General features: G+C 42.2%; 1 protein-coding gene across 9 annotated transcripts in view; it reads right to left on the reverse strand.

Annotated features, from left to right (window-relative positions):
- PLCE1 (phospholipase C epsilon 1) overlaps window positions 1–16,438 on the reverse strand; it is a 327,095-nt gene that overhangs the window by 17,491 nt on the left and 293,166 nt on the right. For all 9 annotated transcript variants that reach the window (XM_056530229.1, XM_056530227.1, XM_056530230.1 and 6 more), the window contains 2 exons: window positions 10,281–10,396; window positions 9,817–9,945 (listed from right to left, as the gene is read on the reverse strand). In XM_056530229.1, the coding sequence (XP_056386204.1) occupies window positions 9,817–9,945; window positions 10,281–10,396 (245 nt within the window). The remainder of the gene's footprint in view (window positions 1–9,816; window positions 9,946–10,280; window positions 10,397–16,438) is intronic.

Below are 16,438 nucleotides of genomic sequence, written 5' to 3' on the forward strand. Positions count from 1 at the left end.
CTACAGCGACAAGTAAAAACTGTCCGGGACAGTGCTGATGACATGGAAAAATAGACTTCGGCGCAACAATATTCGCCTGGTGGGGATCAGACCCTGTGACGTTTCTGGAGTCATGGCTGAAAGAGATCCTGCCGGCTGACACTTTCTCACCTTATTTCACTGTGGAAAGAGCACATAGGGTGCCGGGCAGGCCTCCTCCTCCTCTAGCTCCTCCTAGACCTTTTCTTGCAAAATTACTACACTTCAAAGATCGGGACGCTATCCTGCTAGCTGTATGCATAAAAGGAGAGGGGCGCTGTAATGGAAGTAGAGTTGCCTTTTACCCAGATTTCTCGGTGGAGCTGCGTAAACAAAGGACCAAGTTCACTGAGGTGCGCCTTCGACTTCGCACTAAGGGATATCGCTATGCCATGCTGTTCTCGGCTTGTCTTTGAGTGGAGGATGGTGCGACTGCCAGGTTCTTCACGTCTCCAGTTGAGGCCCTGCAGTGGGTGGATGCTGCTCCTCCTGTGGCTCCTCCGGACTGATCCTGTGGTGAATCAGCGCAAGTCATCTCCTGCTTCCCATTTCTTTAGTTAGTATAGGGAGCTAGGTTAGTGGTTGGGGCCGGCCTTAGAGTTCAAGGACTACGGACTTTGTTCCTGGTTTTGGTTCCTTGATTAGAGTGATATCTAGTGAGTTGACCACGGAGTTAGTATAGTGGGTTGGGTTGGTGGGAGTGGGGTAGGCCACTCTAGTGGAGTTCTTGCTACTGCCCATTGGTTAGCATTTAGGGTCTAGGTCTGCACATGTTCCCAGTGTTAGAAAGGGTTCTGTTGGGGATGTTTTTATTGTTTTTTTCTTTTGTTTATGTGTTTGGTGTTTGTGCCCTTTCTGTCTTTGTGAGGTCTTGTCTTGCGTCCTGTAGGTGGTGTGTATGGTGTTTGTTCCTGGAGCGACTCAGGTGGTGGCATTATGTTTTATGTGCGCTGTTACAACTACTCAGGAGCTTTTGTGTGCAGGAGGGTGTTCTCTGCCTAGTGCTAGTCCTACTGCAAATTGTTATTTTAGGCATTGTTAATGGGGTCACTTCCTATTGAGAGTTGGAATGTTAGAGGCCTTAACTCCAAATTTAAACAGACTCTGTGCCTAAACTTAGTAAAGAAGCAGTCCCCACACCTGATTTGTTTACAAAAAAAACTCATCTTACTGGTCAGAAAATCCTCGCTGTGAAACGGGCTTGGATAGCGAGGGGATATCATTCCACTTATTCTTCCTCTGCTAGGGGGGTGTCTATTTTGGTGACTAAATCTCTTCCCCTGGTTATTGATCAAGTAGCTTGTGACCAACTTGGTAGGTTTGTGATTCTTCAATGTTCCTTACATGCCTTCGGTTTTCTTTTGGTGTCTGTGTATGCCCCCCCCCCCCTCTGTTTTGTTTTGATGTCTTAGACTGCATCACATCCAAATTACTGACGTTTCCCTCTCTGCTTGTTCTCCTTATAGGTGACTTTAATGCGGTCCCAGATCGGAGTGTTGATAGCACTGGTGCAGCGGATCCCGGCTCCCCTGGACTTAAAGGGGTAATCTGGTGGAAATTGTTTTTTTTTTTTTAAATCAACTGGTGCCAGAAAGTTAAACAGTTTTGTAAATTACAATCAAATTTATAGCTTTTACCTGAAGAACCTCACCATCTAAGGAGCATAATGATATGTGGGGAAACGTGAATAAATTGAATAAAAAACAGCATCACTAGTACAAAAAATTTTAATTCAATAAAATATATTAAAATGTACTACACATATGCAGGCACTAATAGATATCCCACTGGGCCCTAGTGGGGTAACGATACTGAATGAATGACTATAGAATGTTAAACAGCCGCCTGTTCTCACTGGCGTGGACTGATGAAATGCGGCTGTTGGGAACTCTCCCGTAAATCCACAAGATGGTAAGTGGCGATCTCACACTGGGTTAGCAACCCCGGTGGCACATTAGATGGGGAGGTTCTTAAGGTAAAAGCTATAAATGTGATTGTTATTTTTCTCTCTGCTGCACCTTTTTGAAAGATTTGTAAATTACTTCTATTGAAAAATCTTAATCCTTCCAGTACTTATTAGCTGCTGAATACTACAGAGGAAATTCTTTTCTTTTTGGAACACAAAGCTCTCTGCTGAATCAAAAGCACAGTGCTCTCTGCTGACATCTCTGTATATTTTAAGAACTTTCCAGAGTAGGAGAAAATCCCCATAGCAAACATTTGCTACTCTGGACAGTTCCTAAAATGGACAGAGATGTCAGCAGAGAGCACTGTGTTCCAAAAAGAAAATAATTTCCTCTGTATTATTCAGTAGCTAATAAGTACTGGAAGGATTAAGATTTTTTAATAGAAGTAATTTACAAATCTGTTTAACTTTCTGACACCAGTTGATTTAAAAAAAAAAAAAAAAAAAAGTTTTCCACTGGAGAACCCCTTTAATGCCTGGAGTGCGGCACAGTCTTTTACGGAGGTTTGGCATTGGAAGCATCAATTTGAACCATTATTCTCCTTTTACTCAGCGGTACATAAATCATTCTCCAGGATAGATTTGGCATATGCCTCCTCTGATCTTCTATCTTTGGTGAGAGATGTCATGTACACCACTAGGGGGATCTCAGACCACTCAGCTCTTATACGGTCATTGGGTCTAGGCTCTCGTCACTCTTCCAAATTCTGGCAGATGTATCCCGGCTGGCTGCAGGAGGACGTGGTGACGCCATGTTTGCTGGAAGCTCACAATTGTTTTTGGGAACATAATGGGTCTCACCCCGACAAGTTAGTGCAATGGGATGCTTATAAGGCTCATGTTAGGGGGGCTTTTATGACTGGGGTTGCTGGAAGGAGAGCGGCATATTCGGCTATGGAACGTGCACTGCAGGTAGAGATTGGGGTTCTGGAAGCGGAGGTGGTGAGGGATCCTTCCCCTGATGTTGAACCTCAATGGTTAAAGGCCCAGAGGGCTCTACTGATCCTACAAAGAGAAAAGGTTCAAGATAGGTTGGTGGACAGGGAAGTGGCCATATTCCAATTTCGGGATAAAAATGGTAGGTTATTGGCTTATCAGGCTAGAGAGAGTAGGCCAGTGGTCGTTATACCTTGTATTAGGGGGGCTTCTGGGATTTTGGAATCTGGCCCTATTGCTATTAATACTGTCTTTTGGGACTTTTATTATGATCTCTATACCTCTCAATTGCCGGCTCTGCCGGAATGTTTAGTGCCATTTTTGGAATGATTGCCTTTTACACCCTTGACTACAGCTCAGGCAGCCCATTTAGATGCCCCTTTCTCTGATGAGGAAATTTCTATGGCTATTGCTTCTTTACAGATGGCGAAAACTCCAGGGTTGTATGGGATGACTGGAGATTGGTACAGGGCAAATGAGGAGCGGTTGATACCTATTTTACACAACCTATTTAGCGTGGCTATGGAGACTGGGAGACTCCCTGATTCCATGAGAGAACCCCTTATCATAGATCTTCCTAAACCTGGGAAGGATCTGACTTACAGACCTATTTCCCTCCTTAATGTAGACATCAAACTTTTGGCTAAAATATTAGCTAATAGGTTACGAAGGGTCATAGCTGCTATCGTTCATCCTGACCAGACGGGCTTTATGCCAGGGAGAGCCATGGATATTAATGTCCAACACTTACATCTTAACATAGCCGCTGCGGAAGGGATTGCTTTGGGGGGATATGTAGTTAGTCTAGATGTGTATAAGGCTTTTGACTCTGTGGAATGGCTATATCTTCAGGTTTCCTGGGGGTCCTTCGGTTTGCTCTATGGTTCCAGGTGTGGGTACGCTTGCTATATGATAGCCCTAGAGCCAGGATGTGCACCAATTTGGAGGCCTCGGAGTCCTTCCAGCTGGGTAGAAGTACAAGGCAGGGCTGCCCCCTGTCTCCCTTTTTGTTTGCCCTAGCAGTAGAGCTGCTAGCGACTGTCATTAGATCGTCCTCTTGTATTCAGGGGGTGTGTAGGTGCTCCTTAGCGGAGAAAGTCTCCATTTACGCAGATGACACGTTGGTTTATTTAGCTGATGTTCAGGGCTCCCTGGGGGCCTTGTTTGTCCTCTTAGACAAATGTAGTTCTTTCTCTGGTCTTAAGGTTAATTGGGCTAAGTCTTCTCTGATGCCTCTATCGGTGGCTGCAGACCCCATTCCGTCTCTTCCTAATGGGTTGCAAACAGTTTCTCAATTTAGATATTTGTGAGTGGAGTTTTCTGCGTGTGTGAGGGACTATGTAGGTTGAACTTAGATCCTGTTTTGTCGTTGGTGTCAGTCAAGCTACAGGCCAGGTCCTCTTTGCCTTTTTCACTAGCTGGCAGGATTAATATCTTTAAAATGATATACCTACCTAAGTTTTTGTATCTCTTCCTTTCTCCGGTGATTCCTCCCAGGAAATGCTTTGTTAGGCTGAGTGGCACCTTGAGATCCTTCTATTGGCAAGATAAACGACCGCGACTGGGTCAGGCGCTGCTGGGTCAGGCGCTGCTAGCGCGGCTCTGTTCCCCGTCCCTGTCAGCTGTCAGGGTACGGGAACAGATTTAAAAGCCTCGCGCGCAGCTTACGTAGTACTGCGCATGCGCAGTACTACGCAAATAGCGTAGGGCTAACGCCAGGCTCCTAGGGCTGCCTACGTTAGCCCTACGCTATTTGCGTAGTGCTGCGCCTGAGAGTCTCAGGGTACGGGAATAGATTTAAAAGCCTTGCGCGCGGCTAACGTAGTACTGCGCAGCCGCAGCAGTATGCAAATAGCGTAGGGCTAACGTAGGCAGCGCTAGGAGCCTGGAGTTAGCCCTACCTATTTGCGTAGTACTGCGTATGCGCAGTACTACGTTAGCTGCGCGCGAGGCTTTTATATCTGTTCCCGTACCCTGACAGCTGACAGGGACGGAGAACAGAGCCGCGCTCTGCATTATTGTGACACCGTTAGTGGGCACAGGGACCTCGCTAGCGGTGATGGTAGCGATCGCGCTCGCGGGGGGCACATGTGACACTAGTGGGCACAGGGACAGGGTAAACGGGGCGGGCGGGGCCGTGCGCGAGGCCAGTGGAGCCGGCCAATGCGCGCAGCCCCAGCTATCAGCGTGCTCGCTCTCGCCTGTTTGATTGACAGGCGGGAGCGAGCACCGCAGTGCCTGAATTTCGACTCATTGCCAGTCTTCAATGAGTCGAAATTCAGTAGTGACATCACTGCCGAATGCATTTGGCCACTAGGAGGGTGACCCCTAGTGGCCGAATTTAAAAGTGATTTTAAACTTGTTTAAAATCACTTTTTTTAATTAAAGTATATTAGAGATATGTTGTAGTACTTAAGTACTACAACATATCAATTTTTGTACTTCATGACAGTGCCCTTTTAAGGAAGAATGAGGTGTGTTTAAAGCCTGCTGCCTTGTGCCGAACAATGTCACTGGCAGAGGAACAGACAGACTAAACACACATATAAATGCTCATGCATTGGAGGTTGCTGGGCCAAAATCTGAACAGCAAGATCATCCCTAACCGCACACATTTATAGCGTATCCTGAGGGTGTAAATTGCATGTCATGGTTATATTATGTAATTTTTTTCTCCTCTGTGATTTCTGCAAAATTTGTGATTTCTGAAATTTGCTAAAAACTCACAATAGACAGTGAATTGTGAATATACCCTTAGGGATCTCTTACATATTTTTGCTGCATATTTTGTGCAGTTGATTTAGCTACCCATTAACTTCACACGTACAGTATCCCGCACATATTTGATGCGCAGGATTTAAAGCTGCAAATTTCATGCTGCAGAGTTCAATGCAAACTAAATGACTGAACGCAGCTTCAAATCTGCAGCCATAAATCCTGTGCATCAAATATGTGCAGGATACTGTAATACACACCTAGGATAAGCCTTAAGTGTGAGTTTTCAACCAATATCGAAAGTAACCTAAAGAAAAACCCATTAAAAATACATTTCATCATGTGTTACCTATTACTGTCAAAATTACTTCTAAAGCTGTAACGTTTATATATAAAAATATTAGGGAAATGTCAAAACAGTACAGACAATATACATATATTGCATTTCTGGGATTAACCCAAAAGCAACTAAAGCAACCACAGTAAGCATGGCAGCCACTATAAACCTCAGTTCTGTCAATATCCTAAATTATTCGACAACTCTGTGTAGACTATAGGGAGACAAGCTGGATAAGAATACTGCAACCATTCACCAGGTACATGTCATCCTAGTTCACTGCATAACACTGATGTATCAGTTCTGTATTCTCATGTCTAGCCATTATATCCAGCACACATTACTAATAATATAAATGTATCATGAGGCTTTCATTATCGTGTTCCTCACAAGAGTGTAACATGATAAAGAGTAGGACGGACGTTCACATACTGCACACAAAGTGGTGCCTGACTATATAAGGTAAAAAGAGACATAGAAACAATAGGACAAATTGAGTGATGGTAAGACACAACGTGAGCCCCTCAAGTGACTTTACTGTGTCATAATTGTTGTTCGTGTCTTAATCCTGGTGAATCTCACATACGGTAAAGCCGCTCATAGACACGACAGATCACCTAGTCTGGATGAACTGAAATATAAGGAAGTAAAATGACTAATACACATACATTACAAAATGTGATGGGAAAAGGTTATCCTCTTTGAATGCAGCAAGTTGTATGTGACAGGTTTAGATCTTTTCATTGCTTAGACTTCATGTTATCGTTGCCAAGATGATAGCCACAAGCATGAAGTCCTTGGCAGGACTAGCAAGAATGCTGGAAGCATTACTGATCCACCAGACACTGGACATCCTTTTATCCCAAAACAAATGAAAATGTTCCCTTGTTGACATAGCTAAGATTATGTGTAATATAATGAAAGGCTATGTCTGACAAGAGATCTAGTTGGTAGAGGAGATACCTCTGCTCACCTGTCTCCTCTGAAGCCTGTCTACTCTGAAGTGTACCCTGCAGTGTTCTCTGTCTGCTTGCAGCAGATATTTCATGCCAGGCGCTGCTGCCAATATGCCTTGACAACAAAGGCAACATAGTAACGTGTTATGGAGAGGATCACATATTTATGCCTCAATGTGACATTTTGCAAGGTTCTTGCTGGGACAAAACATTAAAGAAACAGATTCTATTAAAGGGGTACTCTGGCTCTAATACATCTTATCCCCTATCCAAAGGATAGGGCATAAGATGTCTGATCGCGGTGTCCCGCCGCTGGGGACCCCTGCAATCTGTCATTCAGCAATCTGGCCATCACGCCCCCTCCCATAGACTTGCATTGAGGGGGCGTGGCATGAAGTCACAGGGGGGTGGAGTCGTGAAGTCACGATACTCCGGCTCCGTGGTCATCACGCTGCAGAGCTCGCAAAGGTGGGTGTTGAATGACAGATTGCGGGGGTCCCGTGATAAGATGTATTAGGGCCGGAGTACCCCTTTAATACGCAAATATTTTTCAAATCTCGAAACGAGTAAAAAGTTGTCCATGTTATATCATAATGTTCTATTAATGACTGGGCTCACAAATAGAAAAATAATGAAATCCAGCATAGCACAGAATAGAAAATAACGTCTTAATAAGTCATAAGCCGAAATCAAGGTGGAGAATATTTTTATCTGTCTTCTGCAGCTATCAATGATATATCTAAACCCTAATACACACTAGCAACAATGTCAGCAACAATAGTTTTACAGCGGTCACAGATCTCCGAGACAAAGCCACATGTGGCCTATGTAACAGAATGTTGTGTAACAGGATAGCTGTAACCTTCATGGGTGGGACATTTATCCAAGGATTTATTGTTAGATTTGTCAGTCAGGAATCACGTTTTCCTTAGTATGGGGCAGTTGACATCTGCCTCAGAGGTGTATCTATTTCTAAATGAACATAGCAGAGTTATAGACCTGTAACCTTTTTTAACCGTATCAAATATGTAGCTATGTCCCCTTTTGTTCCAAATAATGTCCTCCTGTCCAGATCAACACATGACATTACTTCTGGGCTCAGTGACCTATATTTAGAGAAATTTCTAAAGTGGAATTCCAGAGGATAAAATTTACAGTTAAAAGCCCAGCATGGCAGCATAACATGAAAGAAAACTGCTGCTGATTCCCCGACTGTGCTGGTCCCTACTATCAGCACTACCTTCTCAATATATACAAAATGGCCACAACAATGATCCACCTCCTCTAGAGAAGAGAAAGCCCTGAGCAGCGGGACCAGCAATGCCAGATTGGCACCTTCTGAAGGATTGGGAGCAGGTGAGTACAGGGGATTTTATGAACACTATTAAATGTAAAATATATACTTTGGAATACCCCTCTAACAGTCTTGTTTTAGAGATTTTAACAGCTCTGAATATAATTACATATTTAAAAAGTTTTAGACAACATTCATGACTGACACTTTTTTTTTTAAACAAGAGCAGATGTGTCTCGAGAACCTTACTCTATGGTTATATTGTTCAAGCAGCCTTACAGGTTTACAAAGCTGTTGGATATACAGGGTGGGCCATTTATATGGATACACCTTAATAAAATGGGAATGGTTGGTGATATTAACTTCCTGTTTGTGGCACATTAGTATATGTGAGAGGGGAAACTTTTTAAGATGGGTGCTGACCATGGCAGCCATTTTGAAGTTGGCCATTTGACACATCAAACTTATTGGGAATTTCACAAGAAAAACAATGATTTGCTTGGTTTTAACATAACTTTATTCTTTCATGAGTTATTTACAAGTTTCTGACCACTTATAAAATGTGTCCAATGTGCTGCCCATTGTGTTGGATTGTCAATGCAACCCTCTTCGCCCACTCTTCACACACTGATAGCAACACCCCAGGATAAATGCTAGCACAGGCTTCCAGTATCCGTAGTTTCAGGTGCTGCACATCTCGTATCTTCACAGCATAGACAATTGCCTTCAGATGACCCCAAAGATAAAAGTCTTAGGGGGTCAGATCGGGAGACCTTGAGGGCCATTCAACTGGCCCACGATGACCAATTCACTTTCCAGGAAACTGTTCATCTAGGAATGCTCGGACCTGACACCCATAATGTGGTGGTCACCATCTTGCTGGAAAAACTGAGGGAACGTGCCAGCTTCAGTGCATAAAGAGGGAAACACATCATCATGTAGCAATTTCGCATATCCAGTGGCCTTGAGGTTTCCATTGATGAAGAATGGCCCCGCTATCTTTGTACCCCATATACCACACCATACCATCAATTTTTGTGTTCCAACAGTCTTGGAGGGATCTATCCAATGTGGGTTAGTGTCAGACCAATAGCGGTGGTTTTGTTTGTTAACTTCACCATTCACATAAAAGTTTCCTCATCACTGAACAAAATCTTCTGTGTAAACTGAGGGTCCTGCTCCAATTTTTGTTTTGCCCATTCTGCAGCACCTGAAACTACGGATACTGGAAGCCTGTGCTAGCATTTCTCCTGCGGTGTTGCTATCAGTGTGTGAAGAGTGGGAGAAGAGGGTTGCATTGACAATCCAACACAATGGGTAACACATTGAACACATTTTATAAGTGGTCAGAAACTTGTAAATAACTCATGAAAGAATAAAGTTACGTTAAAACCAAGCACATCATTGTTTTTCTTGTGAGATTACCAATAAGTTTGATGTGTCACATGACCCTCTTCCTATTGAAAAAAACAAAAGTTGGATTCAAAATAAATCCATATAAATGGCCCACCCTGTAGAATGACCATATCGTGACCCTGATAATGCTGTCTAAATATCTCACAGTTGGATACTGACTGATAAAAACATAACTTACTTGTTCTAGAAGTTGTTTCGCTGTCGTCCCACAGTTTATGCTGAATATGGAGAATGGTTCTGGACCAGGAATTCCATGGACTGTGACCTTAAATGTTGAGACTGCTTTTCTTTCTTCTGAGCTAAAAACCTTTGCAAAAAAAGATATGATTTAAACAAACTTGAAAAGTAAGGTGATGATAACAGACAAAATACACAGAAAGCCGTTAATTATTCCCCCAACTTGTGCACTTTTCAGCAGAGAACAAAGAACCATGGGAATTTATTTAATTGCCAGTGAGTTCAGAAGCCAGACCCCAATGATGAACTGACTCCACAGTTCACATTTAACACTTGGCCATGTTTAATAAGTATTGATAATGCATTCTGCTGATTTTGCAATATTGCAATTTAGCACCATTGTTCATATGGTTACTAGAGGTTTATGGCACTTAGTAGTTGAAAACCATTCACATGTTCACCTACCAAAGATGCCGGCAGGCTACCGCTTGGGATGTCTTCCATCCTTCTACTATTAATGAACAGAGTGGAGATCTCCAAAGACTCATTATGTAAGTTGTAAAGCTGTAAATGTCTGTAGCCTGCAGATAAACACAAAATTAACATAAAATTCTAGAAGAAACAAAATATCATTACTTTAAGAAACATCAGCCAAGAATTAATAAAGCATTAACCATTTTTTTGACATTTTCGAGTAACAGGAACTAAAAGATTCTAAGGTGGTACAAGTTCTTTGCAAGCACCACATGGCCAAAACTGATACATTTTTAAACTGGTAAATTCTAAATAATGCTATTCAGTAATATAATATCTGTGTGTGTACCATATAAAATTTCAACAATACAAACTTCCACCTGTTTTCGTTCATTTATAATGTAAGCTTTAGACTGAATATACATTAACCCCTTAAGGACGCAGCCCATTTTGACCTTAAGAACACAGCCATTTTTTTAAATCTAACCTTTGACACATTAATAACTCTGGGATGCTTTAACTTATGAATTTGATTCCAAGATTTTTTTTTTCATGACATATTCTACTTTATGTTAGTGCTAAATTTTTGTTGATACTTGCATCATTTCTTGGTGAAAAATTCCAAAATTTTATGAAAAATTGGAAAATTTAGCATTTTTCTAACTTTGAAGCTCTCTGCTTGTAAGGAAAGTGGTCATTCTAAATAAATTATATGATAATTGACATATACAATGTGTCTTGTTTGTATTTGCATCATACAGTTGACATGTTTTTACATTTTGAAGACATCAGAAAGCTTCAAAGTTTTGCAGCAATTTTCCAATTTTTCACGAAAATTTAAAAATGGGAATTTTTCAGGGACCAATTCAGTTTCAAAGTAAATTTGAAGGTCTTTATGTTAGAAATACCCCATAATGGACCCCATTATGAAAACTGCACCCCTTGAAGTATTCAAAATGACATTCAGAAAGTTTGTTAACCCTTTAGGTGTTTCACAGGAATAGCAGCAAAGAGGAGAAAATTCAAAATCAAATTTTTTTTTTACACTAACATGTTCTTGTACACCCATTTTTTTCATTTTTACAAGGGGTAAAAGGAGAAAAAGCCCACCAAAATTTGTTACCTAATTCCTCTTGAGTAAGGAAATACCCCATATGTGGATGTAAAATGCTCTGCTGGCACACTACAGGGCTCAGAAGGGAAGGAGCGACAATGGGATTTTGGAGAGCAATTTTGCTGAAATGTTTTTTGGGGGGCATGTCGCATGTAGGAAGCCCCATGGTGCCAGAAAAGAAAAAAAACACACGGCACGCTATTTGGCAAAGTACACCCCTCAAGGAATGTAACAAGGGGTATAGTGAGCCTTAACACCCTACAGGTGATTGACAAACTTTCGTTAAAATGGGACGTATAAATAAAAAATTTGATTTTTTCCACTAAAATGCTGGTGTTACCCCAAATGTTTCATTCTCACAAGGGGTAATAGGTAAAAATGTCCCCCAAAATTTGTAATCCTATTTCTCTCGAGTAAGAAAATACTTCATATGTGGATGTAAAGTGCTCTGAGGGTGCATTAGAGGGCTCAGAAGGGCTGAGTGACATTGGGCTTTTGGAGAGCGAATTTTGCTGAAATGGTTTTTGGGGGGCATGTCTCATATAGGAAGCCCCAATGGTGCCAGAACAGCAAAAAAAACACATGGCATACTATTTGGGAAACTACACCCCTCAAGGAACATGACAAGGGGTACAGTGAGCCTTAACACCCCACAGGTGTTTGACAAATTTTCACTAAAGATGGATGTGAAAAGGAAATTTATTTTTATTTTTACAAGGGGTAATAGGAGAAAAAGCCCCCAAAATTTGTAATGTGCATTTCTTCTGAGTATGGAAATACCCCATATGTGGATGTAAAGGGCTCTGCATGTGAACTACAGGGCTCAGAAGAGAATGAGCGCCATTGGACTTTTGGAGAGAGAATTTGGTTGGAATAGAATTCGGGGGCCATGTGCGTTTACAAAGCCCCCATGCTGCCAGAACAGAGAACCCCCCTCGTGACCCCATTTTGGAAACTACACCTGTCACTGAATTTAATAAGCAGTACAGTGAGCATTTACACCCCACTGGTGTTGACAGATCTTTGGAACAGTGGGCCGTGGAAATGAAAAATTAAATTTTTAATTTTCATGAACCACTGTTCAAAAAATCTGTCAGACACCTGTGGGATGTAAATGCTCTCTGCACCCCTTATTACATTCCGTGAGGGGTGTAGTTTCCAAAATGGGGTAACATGTGGGGGAGGGCCACTGTTCTGTCAGCGTGGGGGCTTTGTAAACGTACATGGCTTTCAATTCCAGCCAAATTCTCTCTCCAAAAGCCCAATGGCGCTCCTTCTCTCTAGTGCACCCGCAGAGCACTTTACATCCACATATGGGGTATTTCCGTACTCAGAGGAAATGCTGTTACAAATTTTGGGTGGCTTTTTCTCCTCTTACCCCTTGTGAAAATAAAAACTTTGTGGTATCAAATTTTTCATTTTCATGTCCAACTTTAATGAAAATATGTCAAACACCTGTGGGGTGTTAAGGCTCACTATACCCCTTGTTACATTCCGTGAGGGGTGTCGTTTCCAAAATGGGGTCACATGCTGGTGTTTTTTTTCTTTTTGCATTTATGTCAGAACTGCTGTAATCAGCCACCCCTGTGCAAATCACCAATTTAGGCCTCAAATATACATGGTGCGCTCTCACTCCTGAGCCCTCTTGTGCGTCCGCAGAGCACTTTATGTCCACATATGGGGTATTTCCCCATTACAATTTTTGGCAGTCTTTTTTTCCTTTTTACCTCTTGTGAATATGAAAAGTATGGGGCAACACCAGTAAATTAGTGTAAAAAAAATATTTTTTTTACATTAACATGCTGGTGTAGACCCCAACTTTACCTTTTCATAAAGGGTAAAAGGAGAAAAGGCCCCCAAAAATTTGTAACGCATTTTCTCCCGAGTACGGAAATACCTCATATGTGACCCTAAACTGTTGCCTTGAAATACAACAGGGCTCCGAAATTAGAGAGTGCCATGCGCATTGGAGGCCTAAATTAAGGATTTGCATAGGGATGGACATGGCAGTGTTCCCCAAACAGGTTGCCTCCAGCTGTTGCAAAACTTCCAGCATGCCTGGGCAGTCAATGGCTCTCCGGCAATACTGGGAGTTGTTGTTTTGCAACCGCTGACGGCTCCGTTTTGGAAACAGTGCCATACATGCCTTTTTTTTATTTTTATGGGGTTGGGGGTGTGGTACAGTTTAAGGGTGTGTATATGTAATGTTTTACCTTTAATTTAGTGAAGAGTAGTGTTTTTACATTCACACGACCGTTCCGGCCCCGCCGCCGCCACTCTGGACCCGCCAGTAAGGTGGACCCCGCCGCCGCCGATCAGCCGCCCCGCAGGACCCGTGATTGGTCGGCCCGTCTTAACCGATCAATCACGGGGATCATGAGGTGGCACCAGTGCCACCTCACTCCTGGTCGGCACGGGTGATTGGTGCCGTCTCTGACAGCACCAGTCACAATTATTTTCCGGGTCACCTGGTCACCAATGACCCGATTGACCCGGAAAAGAAGTGATTCGCCGGTCAGAATTGATCGGCGAATGACGGCGATCACCGACAAGGGGGGCAATATCCCAGGGCAGCTGCTGTTAGATATCTATGGAAGTCCTAGAAGCAATTAATGGAGTGGTGGCTAAGCATGTGCACTGCTGCTCCATTCACCCAGGACCTCCATTATTATGATTGGTGCAGGTCCCAGCAGTAAGACCTCAGCTCACCCACCCCTAACCCACACACTGATGAGCGTGTTATCCCCTTTCTTGTGAATAATTTTTAAACTTAGCATAACTCCTTTAATGTTTATATAGGGCTATTCATATAATAATGCAGTTACTATTCTTTTTTTTGTATAGATTTAAATGGGCACTGTCAGATCCAAAAACTTTTAATATATTGCTATTGATGACCTTTTTTAATATGGTTGTTTAATACATTTTAATAAAGAAAACAGCTCCTGAAAATCCCACCACTAGGGGGTCCCTATACCTACTGGGACACTAACCAGCCCTGCAGCAGCATAAGGCTTGTCCATGAGTCGTGGACAAGAGATGACTAATGGACAAGGCTACATGAGCAGACATTCCAATCACCTCCCACCATCACACGGGAGGAACACGCCCCCTTCCCCTAAGAGGATTTCTAACAATGTGAGCTAATGAAAAGAGGGATTTTTAATGATAAATATAGGTGATAGAGGCAAAAAAAATAATTATATATATATATATATATATATATATAGTCAGGATCAGGTGCTCAGTAAAAAATGTTGTGGTATCTGACAGGTATGCTTTAAATTTGAAAGATTTGTACACTTTTGCAACCATTTTATATTGTTCCAATACATAAAAAATATATGAAATGCTTTTGCACTTTTGTGTCTAAGGCTGCTGCGTGTCTCAATGCTTACAAATTACAAACACTATGTAGTTGATCATGCAGTCTTGTGTAGCTTTCTTCCCTCTGGTTGCTCTCCTATTGTGCGTAGGTTAGCAAGAAGACTGTTAGATCAGTCTACAGAGGGTTTGTAAGAATGGGTCTGCATAGCAGCTGTAAATAAGATCTGTTAAATTAAAATCGATAAAATAGATGTTCTGCTAATATAAAAATAGTTACAAAAATAAATTTCTCAGCTCCTTCTAAAAGCTTGTCAAGATATTCTTAACAACAACAATAAATATCCCAGAAACAAGCTTCAAGAGAAATTCACTAGAAAATGTTCTGAAACTGTACCTCCTTTAGGCTCCTTTAAGCTTCGACTTGGTTTTTTTGTGGGCCAAAAAAACGCAAGGACAAAAACCGCCAGGAAAAACGCCACAGCATTTTCCTGTGTTTGGCGTTTTTTCTTGCATTTTTTCTGGTGTTTTTTGCCTTTGAGTGGAAATTGCATTTTTGGCCCCTTTGACATTTTTCAAAATTTGTTGGGTACCAAAAAAAAAAAAAAAAAAAAAGGATGTACTAGTGATGGAAAAAAAATGTATTTAACGAAATTTATATTTTTTTATAATGAAATTTTAATACATTTTTAAACAGAGATCAATTTATGTGGGTGGGCAGGGCACTAAAAATGTAGCCGACAATAATAAAAATGTAATGTGTGTGTGGTTTTCCCTTTTTTTCTTTATTTTTTATATTTTTTAGGTAGTAGTACTACTCCTAGCATGGAACACACTGTTCCATTATGGGAGTAGTAGTTCCTGTACTAATAGACAGATCGCCCCTGATGTCACTCCTGACACCCGATGCGATCGTCCATAATATAGCAGAGATGCAGAGCGGCTCTATACAGCACTCGAATCTCTGCACTATACTCCGGGCCAGCCAGTGATGTTAATAGAAATTCATGTCAGTCATGAATTTGGCATCCAATCCTCGCTCTCAGCGGGAAATATGAATGGTGAGTGGCCGGCCGCAGTACAGAGCAGAGATACGAGCGCAGGAGAAAGCCGCTCCGCATCTCAGGGATGAAGGCTGATCGCAGCGGGTGTCAGGAGTGACACGCTCTGATCCGTCCTTAACTGCAGGTACTACTGCTCCCTACATGGAGCAGAGTGGGCTCCATGTTGGAAGCAGTAGTATCTGCAGTTAAGGACAGATCACAGTGGATGTCACTCCTGACACCCGCTGTGATCCTCCTGTAAAATGTATGGAAACGGGTGGCCGGCCGCTCTTCTGTGGTCCCCTGCACTGCCGTAATTATACACCTATTCATATTTCCCACAGAGAGTTGTAATTGGCTGAAACCATCTGGCCAATCATCTGGTGTATATATACGGGACAATAGAAGAGCGGCAAGCTGCATCTATAAATTATACAGGAGGATCGCAACGGGTGTCAGAAGTGACACCAGGGGCGATCTGTCAATTAGTACAGGTACTACTACTCCCATCATGGAACAGTGTGTTCCATGCTGGGAGTAGTAGTACTACCTAAAAAAAAAAAAAAAAAAAAGGGAAAAACACACACACACTACATTTTTATTATTGTCAGTTACATTTTTAGTGCCCTGCCCACCCACATAAATTGATCCCTGTTTAAAAATGTATT

This window comes from Hyla sarda, chromosome 7 (assembly GCF_029499605.1).
Source record: "Hyla sarda isolate aHylSar1 chromosome 7, aHylSar1.hap1, whole genome shotgun sequence".
NCBI classification, from domain to species: Eukaryota; Metazoa; Chordata; class Amphibia; order Anura; family Hylidae; genus Hyla; species Hyla sarda.